The sequence below is a fragment of the Zeugodacus cucurbitae genome, chromosome 4 (genome assembly GCF_028554725.1).
Source record: "Zeugodacus cucurbitae isolate PBARC_wt_2022May chromosome 4, idZeuCucr1.2, whole genome shotgun sequence".
NCBI lineage: Eukaryota > Metazoa > Arthropoda > Insecta > Diptera > Tephritidae > Zeugodacus > Zeugodacus cucurbitae.
Window position 1 is genome coordinate 45107032 of NC_071669.1, and position 16821 is coordinate 45123852.

The 16821-nt window shown below is 34.4% G+C and overlaps 2 protein-coding genes and 1 long non-coding RNA gene across 3 annotated transcripts in view; 1 reads left to right on the top strand and 2 right to left on the bottom strand.

Annotated features, from left to right (window-relative positions):
• Window positions 1-12963, bottom strand: part of LOC128921321 (uncharacterized) — a 45998-nt gene extending 33035 nt beyond the window's left edge. The window contains exon 1 of the long non-coding RNA XR_008470773.1: window positions 12677-12963. This is a non-coding gene — a long non-coding RNA (uncharacterized LOC128921321). The remainder of the gene's footprint in view (window positions 1-12676) is intronic.
• A 304-nt stretch (window positions 12964-13267) lies between these two features.
• LOC105221088 (THO complex subunit 6) lies at window positions 13268-15251 on the top strand. Its single transcript, XM_011197761.3, has 2 exons — window positions 13268-13563; window positions 13630-15251. The coding sequence occupies exons 1-2, from the start codon at window positions 13451-13453 to the stop codon at window positions 14501-14503; spliced, it is 987 nt and encodes a 328-aa protein (XP_011196063.1). The 5' UTR covers window positions 13268-13450; the 3' UTR covers window positions 14504-15251.
• LOC105221090 (esterase-5B) lies at window positions 14539-16534 on the bottom strand. The gene is made up of 3 exons (XM_011197762.3): window positions 14934-16534; window positions 14738-14861; window positions 14539-14675 (listed from the first exon to the last, which is right to left on the bottom strand). Exons 1-3 carry the CDS (start codon window positions 16357-16359, stop codon window positions 14552-14554), a joined length of 1674 nt encoding a protein of 557 aa, XP_011196064.1. The 5' UTR covers window positions 16360-16534; the 3' UTR covers window positions 14539-14551.
• Window positions 16535-16821: the final 287 nt, after the last annotated feature.

Sequence of the window (16821 nt, forward strand, 5' to 3'; positions counted from 1 at the left end):
CATTCAAACATTGTTTAAGGAATTAATTAAAACCTCGACCGAAAACAGCAAGTAAATAAATAAATGTGTTTTAATATTCGCAAAAATCTTTACCACAATTAGCATATTAATTAGAACACTTAAACATAAATTGCCAGTGAATATACTAGAGATCAAAACAAAGTACAAATTGTACATAATTATCAAGTTGGATGTGATATACGAGTGATGTGCAGAGCCTTTATTTACATTACATGTTTTCGCACTTATGCGATTCTAATCAGAGACTTCAGTTCTGACGCAGAATGACGTAACTGAATAAGTATTGGAATGTCGCATTCAAAAACACCAAAAACGAGACCGAGCAAAATTTAGATTTAAAAGCTTCAGATTAAATAATTTTATTCGCTAATATGTACTTAACTAAACAACACAATGGCGCAATCACTTTTAACGTTGTACTTTTTTTTGTTGGAGTGCCGTTCAGCATCCCTGGGTGTGACGTAAATATTGTTAAAAGAATTAAGATTCTTTCATAAACTTATTTCATATTATATATTTTAGATATTCAACTGGGCACATACAATATTTCAACAGTAAACCTCTTTAAACCAATGCAGTCTTATGAGTAATAATTCAATTATTTCATAAAAATTAATGGACTGAAGTTTTAGATCAATTTGTTTCCTTTTTTTAATTTTAAACAGTCGTAAACGTCTGTCCGAAATATTTCTTCATCATTGTAAGTACGTATAGGTCTACAACTTTGTTTCTGCCGTTTTCCAATAGATTTCTCTAGGGTCCAGCACTGGTCGATTAAATCGATTAACTCGTTTTATATCGATATTGGACATTTGTGTCAACATTAACCCAACAAAATATTTGTAGAGATCTGTTTGCATCCCAAACTTATTCTCAACTGAAAATATTACTTTTTGAGCCGAATTCTCGACATTTGCGGGAAATTTTGCTTTTCTTTTTTAATTAAAAAAAAAAATGCGGTTGGGGCTCATCGAATGCTTTCGGATACGTACGGTGAGGCTGTCCTAAGTGAAAGAGCATGTCGCGAATGGTTTCAACGTTTTAAGAATGGTGATTATGAAGTCGAAGACCGGCATAGTGGTGAAAAGGAGAAGATTTTTGAAGATGCTGAATTGGAAGCATTACTCGACCAAGATGCGTTTCAAACCCAGAGGAATTGGCCGAATCGTTGCAAGTGACTCAACAAGCCGTATCAAAACGCCTCAAAGCCATGGGGATGATTCAGAAACAAGGAATCTTGGTTCCTTACGACTTGAAACCAAGAGATGTCGAAGGGCGCTTCTTTGCATGTGAACAGCTGCTTCAAAGGCACAACCGAAAGGGATTATTACATCGCATTGTAACTGGCGACGAAAAATGGGTCCACTATAATAATTCTTAGCGAAGAAATTCATGGGGAAAGCCTGGACATGCATCCACGTCGACGGCAAACCATCACAGGAGATAGATACCGAACGCAATTGATGCGTTTGAGTCGAGCACTAAAATAAAAACGGCCACAGTACGAGGAAAGACACGATGAAGTCAATCTCCAGCATGACAATGCTCGACCTCACGTCGCAAAGGTGGTCAAAAAATATTTGGAGACGCTGAAATGGGAGATCTTACCCCACCTGCCGTATTCTCCAGACGTTGACATAGACGTGATCACGTCCTGTAATATATTCAATGTAAATATTTCACGAAATTGAATTTTAATCACGGATACTCCCCAATAAATATGCAGAGGACCTAATCATTTCAAACCATGTAAAAATTTTGATTGTGACAGTACAAAATACTCTTACATATGGAGACTGACCAGTCATAAAATGGGATAATAATTATTGCAAAAACCAAGTCAATTACTTGACAACATAGTAGGATATAGGTCTAGTAAAAAGAAAGAAAAGAGAATGCACTTTTTACTTATGTTTCAATCACAACAGAGTGTTTTACAGAGTTATGCATCGTTTTTTACGACAACTTTTTGAGATTTTGAAGATAATTTCATAGTCGATTTTTTTCTTGAGCTGAATTTTTCAGAAAAAACACATTTACCATATTCAGTAACAGGTAATAATCACTTGGTGCCAGTTCCGGACTGTACGATTCAAAAGAATTGCTCAAACACGCCCTCGAAAGCTTCTGTCCATTCACTATCGGTATACATACAAAATCGATATATCAAAATCCTTATAGACTACGTATATACTTGTATAATATTATGTACACTGAAAAAAAAACCCGCAGTTAAATCAAATACTTTTTGCAGTTAAAGTACAGTAAAACAAAAGTATTTGTTTCAACAGCAAAACTCTTGACGGAAATACTTTGCTCTTGATTCAAATACTTTTTTTAAATGCGGCACTTTTGAATCAAAAGCGGCTGTGCTTTTAAAAATCATCTTATTAAAATCTAATATAAAAATAGTTGTTTTAAAGGTTTCGTATTTAATTTTCTTTGATTACAGTTTTTTAAATGTAAAAGTATTTGTCACAACCATTTCGCATTTAATTTTACTGTTTCACCATACGATGACAGAGAAGTTGACGCTTACATTTTTCCATCGATCATTCTAACAGAAACACGTGTTGCGTGCGCAAATACTTTAATTTGGGTTTTATAGGTAAATATATGTGCTGAAAGTATTAATTTAAGTGAAAGTGATTACTTCAAGACATTTCGCGTTTAGTGAAGCTGCCGAAAAGGAGCTTACATAGTTTGCATTTGCATTAGTGTGCCTGCCGCATCGCCCGCTGCTTACGGAGGCTGTTTAAAAGGGACTTCCACAGATTTTTTTTTATATAAAAGACGACATTTGCGAAAAGTCTACTCTGCAGGTATGTTATGGTTTATATACACATTTATTTCAACAAAAATATGTGTTCAAAAATAATTTTTGTGCATTTTAGTTTACACACATACTATCAACTGAGCTGTCGTAATTTGCCGAGCAATGTCCGTTGGGAGATGAGTCCCCTACAACGAAAAATGTCGCCAATGAGTCCGTAGTAATTTTGGATAGTGATGAACAGTTAATTAATTTATTGTGTTCGTGGGATTTGCCGTCAAATGCATTGATACAGTTCAATAGATGTGGTTTAAAGAGTGTAGCAATTTTGCAGATGATCCATTCCCACGACATTGACGAAATTTTTAATGCCAGAAAACTAATTGCGGACAAAATTAAAAAAACGCAAAAATGGCGTTTTGAAAATAATGTAAGCAAATCATTTTAAAAATTCGGCGTAACTTCCGTTTCAATTTTCACATTGAGGGTTTCGCACACATTTATAACACGCTTATAAATTATTTATATTAATGTCTTTCCAGTTCGATATGCTCAAGTGCTGCAGTGGTGATAGAACTATAACAAACTTTTCATCCATTCGAAACTGGCTGAGCTCTGCAAGCACACCTTCAACATCCCCAAACAACGAACCCAACGTCGAAGAGGTTTTAAAAGAAACAGTAGCAGGTAACGACATAATAAAGAAGTACGAAAACTGTGGTTGCCTCCAAGAAAGTGACCAATCTGCAATAGTTCGCATTATTGTGGATAATTACTTAATACGTGATATTAAAATGACCCCGATCACCATGAAAACTGTTGCCGAACAGATTGTCAAACTGTTTTCTAAAGAACAAGAATCGGTGTATTACGTACCCAGGACAAACAAATTACTCGAAGATTCGCAAAGTGTACGTAATAAAGATAGTTATTCAAAGGAATTGAAATGTTGTAGCAAAGAACTAAATTCGGTCAAAGAAAATTCTATTTGGAACAGCCTATCTTATTTTCATGTCACAGACAATAGGGCTTGTGATTTAATGCACGACATATTTTTCATATTTTTAGGAGTCGCTCGATATAATATTCAAAAAGTTCTAGATTATTTCATATATCAGAAGAAATATTTTTCTTTGGAAGCGTTTAACTATAGAAAACAATTATTTGCTTATGATCCATCTCACGTCAAAAGTTTAAGTAATCCTTTAACGAAGGCTCAAATTAAGACTAACAATATTAAAATGAACGCTTCTGAAATGAAACTTTTTGAAATGGGGGGAGGGGGTGTTAAACACAACAATAAAACAAATACGATTACATTTGAATCAAGAGCAATTACTGTTAATCTCAAATACTTCTACTGTTAACATAAATGTATAAGTATTTGCTACAACAGTGCCCCGCATTTCGATCAAAAGTGTTCCACTGTTAATTTAAATACTTGATGCATTTACTTCAACAGTGCTCGCACTTTCGAAACAAATACTCAAAGTATTTGGGCACGTTTCTAATGCAAAAAGTATTTGTGGCAAATGCAGAATACTTTGGTTTTACTAGTTTTTTTTCAGAGTACGCAAATGTATTATTAACGTTCCAAAGCATTTGATAAGACCCTTGTGTGTGTTCATCATAAATATATTTTGTCGAGTCCATCGAATTCCTCCAGTAGTTTCTCCACTCCAAAGATCGCCGACCTCAATTCGACTGACCCTGAATTTAATACTGTTACTTTTGTTCGTCGAGAGCCGAACTCAAGTCAAGAGCGACTTAGTAGTCAAAAATCTTCCTCTTATACCTATCGATATGCTTTTTTATCCAATATAATGAGGAGTTCAATGTTCTTTGGTATTTTACTTTTGTCGAAACAAGGGTGATAAATCGATGAATTACTCCATTTTTTATTTCAAACTCAACACTAACTTTGTATTTTTTTACTCTACCTCATCCATCTCATCTATTTTGTGCCGATATTGGCACCCTTTATTTCATCAAGATACCAAAGATATCAATGAGCTGTCTGTGGTGCATTTGCCATGATCAATTCAGTTTCAATCTGAGGGATGGGTACGAACATACCGTATGATATTTCACGACTATTTCAACATTTTACAAATGAAGGTTGCTACAAATTCACAAATTGCATCTAACACAGTCGTTAAAAACATTTCTAAAGTTCCAACATCCGGTTGTTTGACAAGCATTCCAGCCACTCGCCTACCATAAATTCCAACCCACCAATACAGTGTTCTAACGCACTCATCTGAAAATCTGACCAAACATTCTAATTGCATCGCAAGCTTTCGCTAAATTATACGCTGGTTGCACAACGATCATTCAATATGAGCACGAAACTAATGACTTTGATTTAAAATAAAAAATAAAAAATGAAAAATAAAACTGAAAATCATTACTTTTAGACAGAGTCACGTAGAACTTTATTACGTACCCATTAAAATCATGCCGATAATATTCTCGATTTAAGTGCATGAATAATCATAAAATTAATTAATTTGAAATATGAAACGTGAAATTCCCTCCCAACTGCCCATAATGTCAGCGCCCTTTCTATTATTTTTTCAACCTACCCTGTGTAATTAAAATATTACATTTTTACATTGACGCGCAATTAGTAATGAAATAATTTAATTAATGGAGACAATTAAAATTGCAAAGAAGAGTAATTACGTCTGAAATCGATTTAGCATATAATAAATTCTCGATTTTAAAATGCAAATTCGGCTTTTAGCGCAAATCGTAAAACTGCACTCAAATAAATTCGTCGAACTGGCGCTACTAATTTGAATAAAATTAAGATAAATTTTTCAATTTTAATTAATTAATTTATTTGTTTGTCACCACCACATTCTTCAAATCACAAAATAATATTCTCAATGACCTATCATGTGACTTAAACGAGATATATTCCAGTTTTTTAATTTTAATTTTTTTGGGAATAATAAGGATGATTTCTATTAAGGGGTTAAGTGAGCTTCAAATTTTTAAATATTATTAAATAGTACAAGATGTTTAAAATAGTATCCAAAAATATCAAATCAATCCGAATAATATTTTAAGAGACATACTCTTTGGAAGTTCCTCCCATCAGGCCACGTCAGTATGAATGTAAATCTTTATACATGTTTATTTCAAAACTCAATTTTTCAAATCGGTGGACACCATTCTCAAAAAGTTATGAACCGATTTTGTTAAAATTTTGCACACATATTTAACATTATATAGTTAATGGACGAAGGATATTTTTTAATTTTTTTCGAGGCAATATATACATTTATTCCTTCGTTCATTAATCTATGTACTGTCGAAATATTTTTGGTTTATTGTTTTCAGATGAACCAATAATTATGTCCTTTTTTTGGACACGTCATGGGAGATGAGGTGCCAACGGCTGAGTTTTCGGAAGTTATAAATACTATACAAATTTCACAATATACAGTTCAAATTTGTATCGTTGATATGCTGAGTTGTTTAAATTAAATATATTATTGCATATATTAAAAATAAAATTCCAAAAATACCCTTGTTTTCAGCCTCTCAAACCCAACTAACCCCTCAAAAACTAAGTGAAGGTTTCAATCGCGCAAAATCTGTTCGTACTTTAACACTTTTTAAATAGGATTGCATTTATGCTTGGTTCTTGAAAATGATGAAACGAAGAAATATGTAATATATTTGTGTTAATGCCTTTGTGAGGACCAGATAGGAGATTCGGGAGTACTATTATAGAGAATGTTAATATTTATTTCTTGCATATTTTCGTAATAAGAGAGTTTATAATCAATTAGGGCATATTTATCATCGACTTCCAAGTTAAAGATTTTTCTACAAGACTTTGGCAATCTAGAAAAATGTCTTAGAAATAGTTTTAATCTTTGTCGAATGCAGTATTTACATAAGTTATAACACAACAAAGTAGCTGATATATTGAAGTTATTTCCATTACACTTGCGTTTCGGGATCCAATACTAATTTTAAACAACCTAGAAAATTGTATTCGCAATATACACATTTTTAAAACCAACAGACCCAAAATTAATAATAATAAACAATGTGTTATGACTATTATATTTTTATACTCTCGCAACATGTTGCACAGATTCTAATAGTTTTGTTCACATAACAGTTGTTTGTGTCCCCAGATATAAAAAAAACTAGATATGGAGTTATATAGTATATATGTACATATATGTGTATGATCAGGGTGACGAGTAAAATTGAAATCCGGAGTCTGTCCGTCTGTCTGTCTGTCTGTCCGTGCAAACGGTAACTTGAGTAAAAATTGACATATCTTAATGACACACACTTGGTACACATATTCCTTGGCACCCTGAAGACTACTAAAAATGCTTTAATTCAGTAAGGAGAAACGCCAGAAACCTTAAATTTCAGTGGTTAACATAGTACTGAAGGGACACACTCAAATTGGAATACAATATTTGAAATGGGCGTGGCTCCGCCAATCTCCGTTCCATCTACCAGTGTGTCTCTGTACAAAAACGTGGCAAAATCGGGTCAAAACTTCCTGTACCACCATATAGCTAATATACGGATTTTCAAACTTGGTGAATATGCATATATATTAGCAAAATTAAGTGCACGTAAAATATTGCTCATAATGTAGCCGGCTGGCAAAAATAGTTGAAATCGGTTCAGGAATTACCCAGCCCCCATATATATATAATTGATAACGATTTTCGATATTTTGGTGGACTTTATGCCGAAGACATAAATAACTTACTTAATAAAATACATAAATAAAATGCGAGAGTATCTAATGTTCGGTTACACCCGAACTTAACTCTTCCTTACTTGTTTGTAATGATCCTGCTTGGTGGAAGGCATCCTAGGTATCGTCGTCGACCTTGTCCAATTGGAGGCTCGGGAAAGGGGTTGAGTGGCGAATATTTTAACGGAATCGGGAGACCATAAGGAGAGGGTTCTTAGAACTATTTGCAAGTAGAACATATTTGAAGCTTTGAACGTCTGTTATTGTAACAGTGTTCATTTAGGAGGATTCCCACAATTCCCACGACGAGCAATTCTACGTTATCGGAATTAATTTTACCAATGACAATGTTGAGTCTTAAACTCAAATATATCTGCTCTTTGTATTTTGTGCAATGTTTTTCGCTATGTTTTAAATTAAGGAAAGAATTGCAGAATTGATGTTTTTAGTAAACATCGATGGATGAGTCAGCAATGAGTAAGTTGATAAGCAACGTATTTTCGAGAAAAAAATTTAAATAATACATATTTCCAAAATATTTTCTCCGAAATTTGTGTGACAAAATTGCATATTAAGTAGCTGCCAACGTCAATTGAAGTACTCGTATGTAATATTTAGAACTGGTTGGGTTTTCTATGTCAGAATGAGTTGTAAACAACCGATTTAATGGTCGTTTAAAGCAAAATATCACCGCTAAGATAATGCCCAATCGATATATTTTGACAAACCATTTCATTTGTGAAACGAACACTCGTAAAAATCAAAATACCAATTTTGAGTAACCAATACAAATGGGCATAATACCACGGTTATTTCTTGTTGTACTTATTGTTGCAATTTACTACATACAAACGCATTATATCGGTATTGAGTTTAATTAAAAGCTCACCATAAAATCGAACCTAATGGCCGAGTTATATTGTACAATAATTAATTTGCACCCAAAAAAAATTCCAAAATTGCTTAGGCATCAATTAAATGTAACCGGTTTTGCAAATTTCGACGAATGCGTTGAAATCTTTAATGCATAACATTAAACTGATAATTACGTGGCGAATGAAAAACAAACAGAAACAAATTACACACTGGGTGCAATAGCCGCATGAGACTGCAACGCGTAACCATTACTCACGTGCGGCCGCCTCATTATTCGGTAGTCGGTTTGGTAGTTACATACGCATGGCGGAACTTAAAATTTCGATCCAGTTTAATAACCTCCGGCACAGTAGCCGCAGCGCTGATGTTGTTATCAAATGCACGTTATTTGCAACGTCACATTATGAGTTCAATTAAGACAGCATGTGCATGACTCAAGTGAAAATGTCACCAGCACTGTGAAACAGGTTGTGAATTGCGATATTGGGGTTCACACTAACGGTCAAATGCGTAACTTATGAAATGACGGCAATGCAAATAATCTCATTTTCAATTCTTTATGAGGCAAATGCATTTCGGTTTTTAGGAAAATTACGAAACATTGACCCTGGCATTTCTGGCATTAGCACGCAGAGTTCACAGCGTTTCGCTATAACCAGACATTTGTGTTTATATTTTAACAGTAAGCGTGATTCGAAAAAAATCAATTTCCCTTCAAAGCGCTAAAAGTTCTAAGGATCTCCACTTATGGACAAAAATGAGATGCTCGGATAAGATTGAGAAATTCGATTGCGGCGCTAACAAAACTTGTGCGTTCGAACTGCAAATGAAGACTGCTACTTCTTGACTGAGATACTCAAAAGTAAAGGAAATAATTAAATATGCAATAATAAGACATTAGGGTTGGTCAGTTTTTTTGAAGGCTCTTGTTCAATGAGAATAAGAATCAATAAATGTTTAATGTTTTGCTTTACTAAAAGGTCTTTCTGACCGGGGTATAGCTGTTCCTGTAAGGTTGGAATGGCGGAAGTGGATACTTAAAGTGATAACTCAGTCAGTAATTAAATACTCAAATTTAGCAATCGATGTATGTATATTTTAGAATAATACATTCACTTCAGTTCATTAAGATATTTTCACGATATACATAAACGGTATAAAGTCCACCGGAGGTTTAAAAATCCGTATATCAGGTAAAAGGGAGCTAGGGGAAGTAAAAAAAAAAAAAAACAAGTAAGGAAGGGTACAATAAATATATACAATACTTTATATATTCGATTCAGATCGTCTTCAAAGTTCTGGTATAAAGGAAGTAGGCGTGGTTGTGAACCGATTTGACCTATTTTCACAACATATTATTCAGATGAAAGGAAAATATCACAAACCGAATTTCATTGAAATTGGTCGAGTAGTTTCGGAGATATGACTTTTGACCCATAAGTGGGCGGAACCACGCCCATTTAAAATTTTGTATACCATTTTGAGTGCAACTCTTCTGTACCTTCCTTATAATGAAATTTAAGGTTTCTGTTGGTTTTCCTTACTGAATTAAAGCATTTTTAGTCATTTTCAACATAAACTTTTTATGGGAGGTGGGCGTGGTTATAATCCGATTTCTTCCATTTTTGGACTATATAGGTTAGGTTAGGTTACTCTGTCAGGCTACATCGCCACACATAGACCAGTTTTGGTCCTTTGTGAAACCAGATGGAGTGCCGTCACTTGGTTAATGAGGAGTAGTCATCCTTTAGGATACCAGCGCTTGTTGCGAATTTCAAAAGGCTTTGTGGCTTTACCAACGAAATCTCTTCCAGATTAACGTAAAATGCAGCCCCCAAATGCTGAAGCCGTTGTCTTGATAATGCAGGGCATTCACAGAAGAGGTGCTCCATAGTTTCTCTGGTGCCTTGCTCTTGACATTTCCTGCAGTCTTCACGATCTATCAGCCCCATCTTGTAGGCGTGCGCCGCCACAAGGCAGTGAACAGTGAGTATGCCGACCATATTCCTACATTTGCCTCTATCGAGCGCCAATAAAAATTTCGTGTACTTCTTTGCGGTTTTGTATCCCGGTATATTCTTCCAGCGCGCTTTAAACTTTTTTACCAAGTTTCTGTCTAGATCATCATATAGACAGTGTATAGGTCTATCAACGTTCGAATCACTGCAGCAGTGAAGGACCTTTTTTTCGCGCCGTTGGAGATCGACTATAACTTAAAAAATATTTAATTTTTTTCTCCAAAAATTTCACTGTATATTCTTGAAACATGTATAAATATATTCTTAAAATTTTGAAATAATTGATAAAGTATTTTTTTTTAATAAAAATTCCCAAAAATCATCTTTTTTTTTAGGACAATACACTAGGGGTGCCCCTTAACCCCCTTGGTGCCAAAGGAACACGTGTACCAAATTTCATTAAGATATCTCAATTTTTACTCTTTAGAAACTTTGTTGCGAGAGTATAATAAACCACAGACCGTGAGATCCAATTTCTCAAATTTTTAGATGAGCAATGCTACATCTTCAATGCAGTATTTGTGTAAAGTTTTATTCCAATATCTTTATTGGTGTTTGAATCCATGTAAGTCGATTTTTCCCATTGCATCTCTCTAGTGCAATCCTCTGTACTGTTATGATTTTATTTTTTGGTTATTTATAACACTTTATAGCTCTTTGGTTAACGCCATTTTGTGGGCGTGGCAATGATCTGATTTCACCCATCTATTAACTTTCTTATGGTGTCAAGAACACTTGTACCAAGAATCAATAAGAGATCTCGAACTCGTCTCGTCGTCCTGATCGATTTGGTATATATAACTCAATATCTAACTCGGTTAGTTTAAAGTGTTACAAACAACCGTTATGTCAACAAAACTATTGTGCCCTATGCAACATGTTGTGGTAGTATAAAAACCCATAAGCCTAAATGCGATTTAGTCCAAAAATTAGCCACCGCATATTTGAATTTATTAAATATAATATTTGGATATTTTCTAAACTGGAGACCTCTTTCAGTCATAATAAATATATAATTTCAAATATTTTTAATAAACAGAATAATCATAATATCTAGTACATGCATTTAAGACAAATCAAGTTTATCATTACCATTGATGCAAGAATATTTCAATAATTAATGAATTATTGGCTTTAGTAGTAGTCTAGACGTCATTATCATTGGAAGATACTCACTTTGTTTTAAATTTTCTTATTTTATTTATTCCCGCTTCTATCAATACACATTTACATACTTGTATCTGCATATTTTTCACAATAAGCAAATATGTTTGTGTGAAGGTATGTATGATATGTGGTTGAACTTAAGAGTTAATCTACGATTGTTTGTGTTCCGTTAAATTGGTTCCAGTACTTAATTAAGTGAAAAAATGCAGTCATAAAATTGTTTTATGAACCCGAAATTCCACAGATCTAATTAAATCTTTTGCGTTTGTAAAACCCAAGTCACTATGATGCCGATATTTGTATACATACATACATATATCAGTATGCAAATTGTTGCAATTTGCTGTTTAATTAAAATTATTTCATTTATTTATTATTTTCAACGCTTGTTTTCAAGTCTAAGCATTTACAAATATGTACATACCTATTCACTTTCTGCATAAATTAACTTCTTGTTTTGTCTATTCAGATCGATTCTGTTATTATTAGTTCAACGCCTGAATTTGAAATGTTCTAAGCGCGATTTACTATGGACATAAATCAATTTAAAATCTGTTTGTTTATTCGACTAAAAATGAAAACAGATTAGTTATTAGCATTAATAAATTAATGGCTGCTACTTATTTGTGTCAAATTTTATTTATTAAAGGAAAGGAATGCCTTTCTAATGAGCCAATTGAATTTAGTATTGTTTGGAATTTCTGGCAAAATTTTTTGATAAATCATTTTCCTTAAGCAGTAGCGATCAGCAATCAAGAAATTGTGGCTATTTTAAGCAGAAATTTAAATAGTAATATTTTAATTAATACAAGAACCAAATTTAAATTTTAAAAGTAATGTTGTGATTTTTATTTAAAGAATTATGTATATAACTTAACAGCTGCAGAAAAAAATATCAATTTACTTAAGAATTTTAAAAGCAATATTATTAGAGCATCGTATATCGGTCGACTCATTGAAACGTAACAAAGATCTTAGTAGATCCCAGGTTGAAACATATCTAAGGATCATTTTCACATTGAGAATATACAAACAACGTAAGAAAATGCCTAAATTTAATTATAATGAACTGCTTACCTTGCGGAAAACGAAAACGGCTCAAGTAACATAGCTATTGACATAAAGACAGCTCACATCCAGTTTTTTTTCTTTCTTTTATATTTTATAACAAAATTTACTTCATTTCCGAAAATATTTGCATTAACTAATTAACTTTTCAGTCCCGTCCTTGCAAAACGATTCCAAAAGTATACGAAAGATAAATGAAAAATATTTCTTAAAATTAACACAAAGTAAGTAAAAAACTAGTTAAATCTTCACACTGTTTAATAAATGTCTTTTACATTCCAAATTAAAACAGAATAGCAATCACCAACGAATTCTAGAACACCAAATTTAAACCAATTTATTCAAAAATGTAAACAAAAAACATCTGTGCTTTTCTGCATGAAGAAAAATTTGGGGTTATGTATTCGATAACTTAATAAGTAAATTATGTAAATTAGTTAAAAACTATTAACGATGCAAAAGGGGAAAAATAGAAGTAGATTGTTTTTATATGTGAACTACATAAAATGTTTTATACAAATTTTTCGCGTACATGTTGCCAAAATTTGTTTTTTATTAAATTGTATAATGTTATCGAGGTATCGATAGTGGTGAAAGTAATGGCAGCACTCCACGCACAGCCGGTTGAAATGGCAATGCTGTCAAACTCAAATCCAAAACAGCTGGTGATAATGAACTATTTAATTGTTTAATCAACAACCGGCAAAAATTATACCGCGTTATTTTATTAATTGTTTTTATATAAAATAATACTAGAAAAGTATACATAAGTGTGTATCCAAGATGAAAGACTTAAAGCTAAAGATTATGTACAATAATGTGATATCACAAGCAATATCGGAGTCTGGCCGTTTTTTGTTCGCCGGTAACCGCTTTGGAGATATTTTTGTGCAAGAGTAAGTAATCGGAATAGTTTTTACCACCTGCTATGGTTTTAATATATTTATTTATTTCAATTTCAGTTTGCACGACCTAGAAAAGACTGATGCACCGCGCTCTAAAGTGCTTGTCTTTTCGCAGCCCAGTCAAACAGAGATTAACAGTCTATGTTGTCACCGTGATTTTCTTATCGTGGGTGCCATCGGTGTTGTGTACGGTCTATCATGGGACGAAGAAAAGCGCGAACTGAGCACAGCACGTAAATGGGAAGTTAAAATTCCGCTGGACGTGGATGCAGTTGAGGTGCCCGACGTGAATTTTCTATGGCTACGCGCTGAAACCGATACACTATATGCGGGTTGTGGCGATAACATAATTTATCAAATCAATTTGGAAGATGGGAAAATTGTGCGTGACTATCGAGGACATACTGACTATATACACGGTGTAGCAGGCAGTGATAGAGGGCGCATTTTTTCAGCATCCGAGGATGGTACGGTGCGCTTTTGGAGTGAACAACAGAAAGAGGCAACCGCAAAACTGGAACCCAGTGCAAATGCACAGCTAATGCGTCCGGAATATGGAAAGTGGATAGGAGCAGTAGCTACTAATGACGATTGGCTGATTTGTGGTGGTGGTCCAAAGTTTTCCATTTGGCATTTAGGCACTATGGAGTGCATGCGTGATTTTGAGTTTCCAGGTAAAGTTCATGTCTGCGATTTCGTTGAGGAAAATCTTTTTGTTGCCGGTGAGCACAGTCATGCACAGTTTTATGCAATGAATGGTGATATACAAGCGAATATACCGTTAGAGCATACAGCAGCTTATTCAGCTGTGTGGCAGTTGGAGCCCATTAAATTCATGTCTATTGCGGGCTATAGCAATAAGTTACATATTTTAAATGATTTTCGTTTCTTAGACAGTAAAATTGATTTATATGGGAATACAGAGGAATAAGAAAGAACTTTGTTTTGTACAAAACTAAAATTTTAAATGTTTATTTTTTTAAAACGATGGCAAGTTTACGATAGACCTATTAATACAATTATCTTTTGTTATAAACATTAACTGATACTCCTCTTTTCCAACATTGTTGACAAATTTGCAATCACCGAAAGTTAATTCGTCACTAAAAAAAAGAAAAGCAAAATGTTTGCAAAAGTGTAAAAATTCAAAATATTCTACCTTTACCTCTTTGCTACGAAGTTTTCCAACATTCTAATAAATTTTTGAGATATTATTTGTTCATCGGCGCGTATTTTGGTTCTCCCAGCTCTATTGAAAATCAAAAAGAAATCGTCTCCATGTACAGTACCTACGAAGTAAAAAGTTTTGAGTATAAATCAGTAAAGATGTGGGTATAAAAGCATAAATTATTTTTACTTACCCATTTTCACGTCCTTACGATGTGCTAACGCTTCACCTATACCCTCCTCTGCTGGATTATCATAAACATACGCATAAATTGGACTATTTGCATATTGTCGCTGCAAACGAATCGCTTGTTCCACACCATTTCGGAACAGTACATCCGTATACATGCGTAGCACATTCGAATAGGTGTCGATAGAGAATTCCTTTTCCCCGAGGTAGCGACGTTTCAATGCTACCGAGTAGTCATCCATCTGTTCTACCGTACGCATGGTGTCTTTATAGAACAAATTATATGGTGCCAAATCATACCAGCGATCATTAAATACTTCAATCAACTCCTCCCTACGCGGCATACGTTGTAGCAACTCCGCAGCATTGTAACCGCCATCTTGCGCTGAATATGAAACTAACCAAGGTAACTGGGCGAAATCACCAGACTCCACAATCTGCTTAGGTGCACGCGTCAGAAAAGCATCTTCAACAGCGGCGTCTTCTATGCTAGGTCCAAAAGTGGTGAATGGATTATAACCGAAGACGAGGAAATTTCGTACACCACGAACAATTGCAGCAGCCGGTTTACGCTGCAGGCATTCTTTAATCAATTTTGAAGTGCTCACATCTGGACAGTTCAGGTTTTTCGCCAATTCAAATGCGCGCTCACGTGTCTTATGCGTAATTGCCCAAGGATTAAACGCAACACCACTAAAGGATGCGGCCACCTTAGCATATTCTGTAAAATTGCGTTGTGCTAGAATATGCAGATGCACTGCAACACCGCCCGAGGAGAAACCCAATACCATAATACGTTCAGGATCACCACCAAAACGTGCGATATTCGCCTTGATCCACTGCAGTGCCAAACGTTGATCTTTCATACCGAAATTACCCGATATAACCGTATCTTCGGTACTAAGAAAACCCAACGGACCCAAGCGATAACCCATTTTCACAACTATCACACGTCCGCTACGCATAAAATTCTCATGACCATTACCACGCACTGAACCGAACATAAAGGCGCCACCATGTATAAGCACCAACACCGGCAAACCATCATCTGCTACATCTGCAGTGGCTGGCTGCTTTGGTTTATAGATGTTCACCGTGAGACAATCTTCGACACCGTGTAACTTATCGGCGCCAGCTTTATATTGATCCCATTGCATGCATTCGGTTGGTTCGCGGGTAGCATCAAATGTGTCTGTCCAATTGCTAGTGTATGGGCGCGGTGATTCAAATCGTAGTGGACCAAGTGGTGGCTCAGCATACGGAATCGATTCGTAACTATAAAAGTATTCATTATCACGTCCGCGTATTCTACCGTTCGGTAAATTTACAATCAAAGCATCGTTAAATGCACTTACATCAACGGCGCGGTTTGGTGGGGGTAAAACTGCTAAGAAAACCGTTATAAACAAAAGCAAAATCTGAATGTGCATCCTTACGCGCTGTCAATTAATGACTGACTAAAATATGTAGTTCGTTAATTAATTAGTTCACTCAGTATATAAATGTAGTGAGTTCGTAAATATATATTGAACATATTTGCATACATATGTATTTGTGTAAATATTATTTCGAAGCTTATATATTACTTGCATCTCAAGACAAGCAAGTAATTCTGCTGGGCACCATAAGCGTTTAATCATATTGCTACAAACACATTTCTATACCCACTACAACCAAAAGTAAAAGTATTTCGTCTTTGTAAGTACTTTTAAATGCTGCGAAGTCTTAATCTATTAGCAAATATAAATAAATAACTAAAGCATTCCGACCGATTAAGAATACATTTATATGTATCAGTCTGAAGACTATTGAAAATCTTGTTATATAAAAATTAAAATTTTTATAAAACCTTTTTAAAATTGAACCGTAATAAAATGCTGTGTGGGGTATGA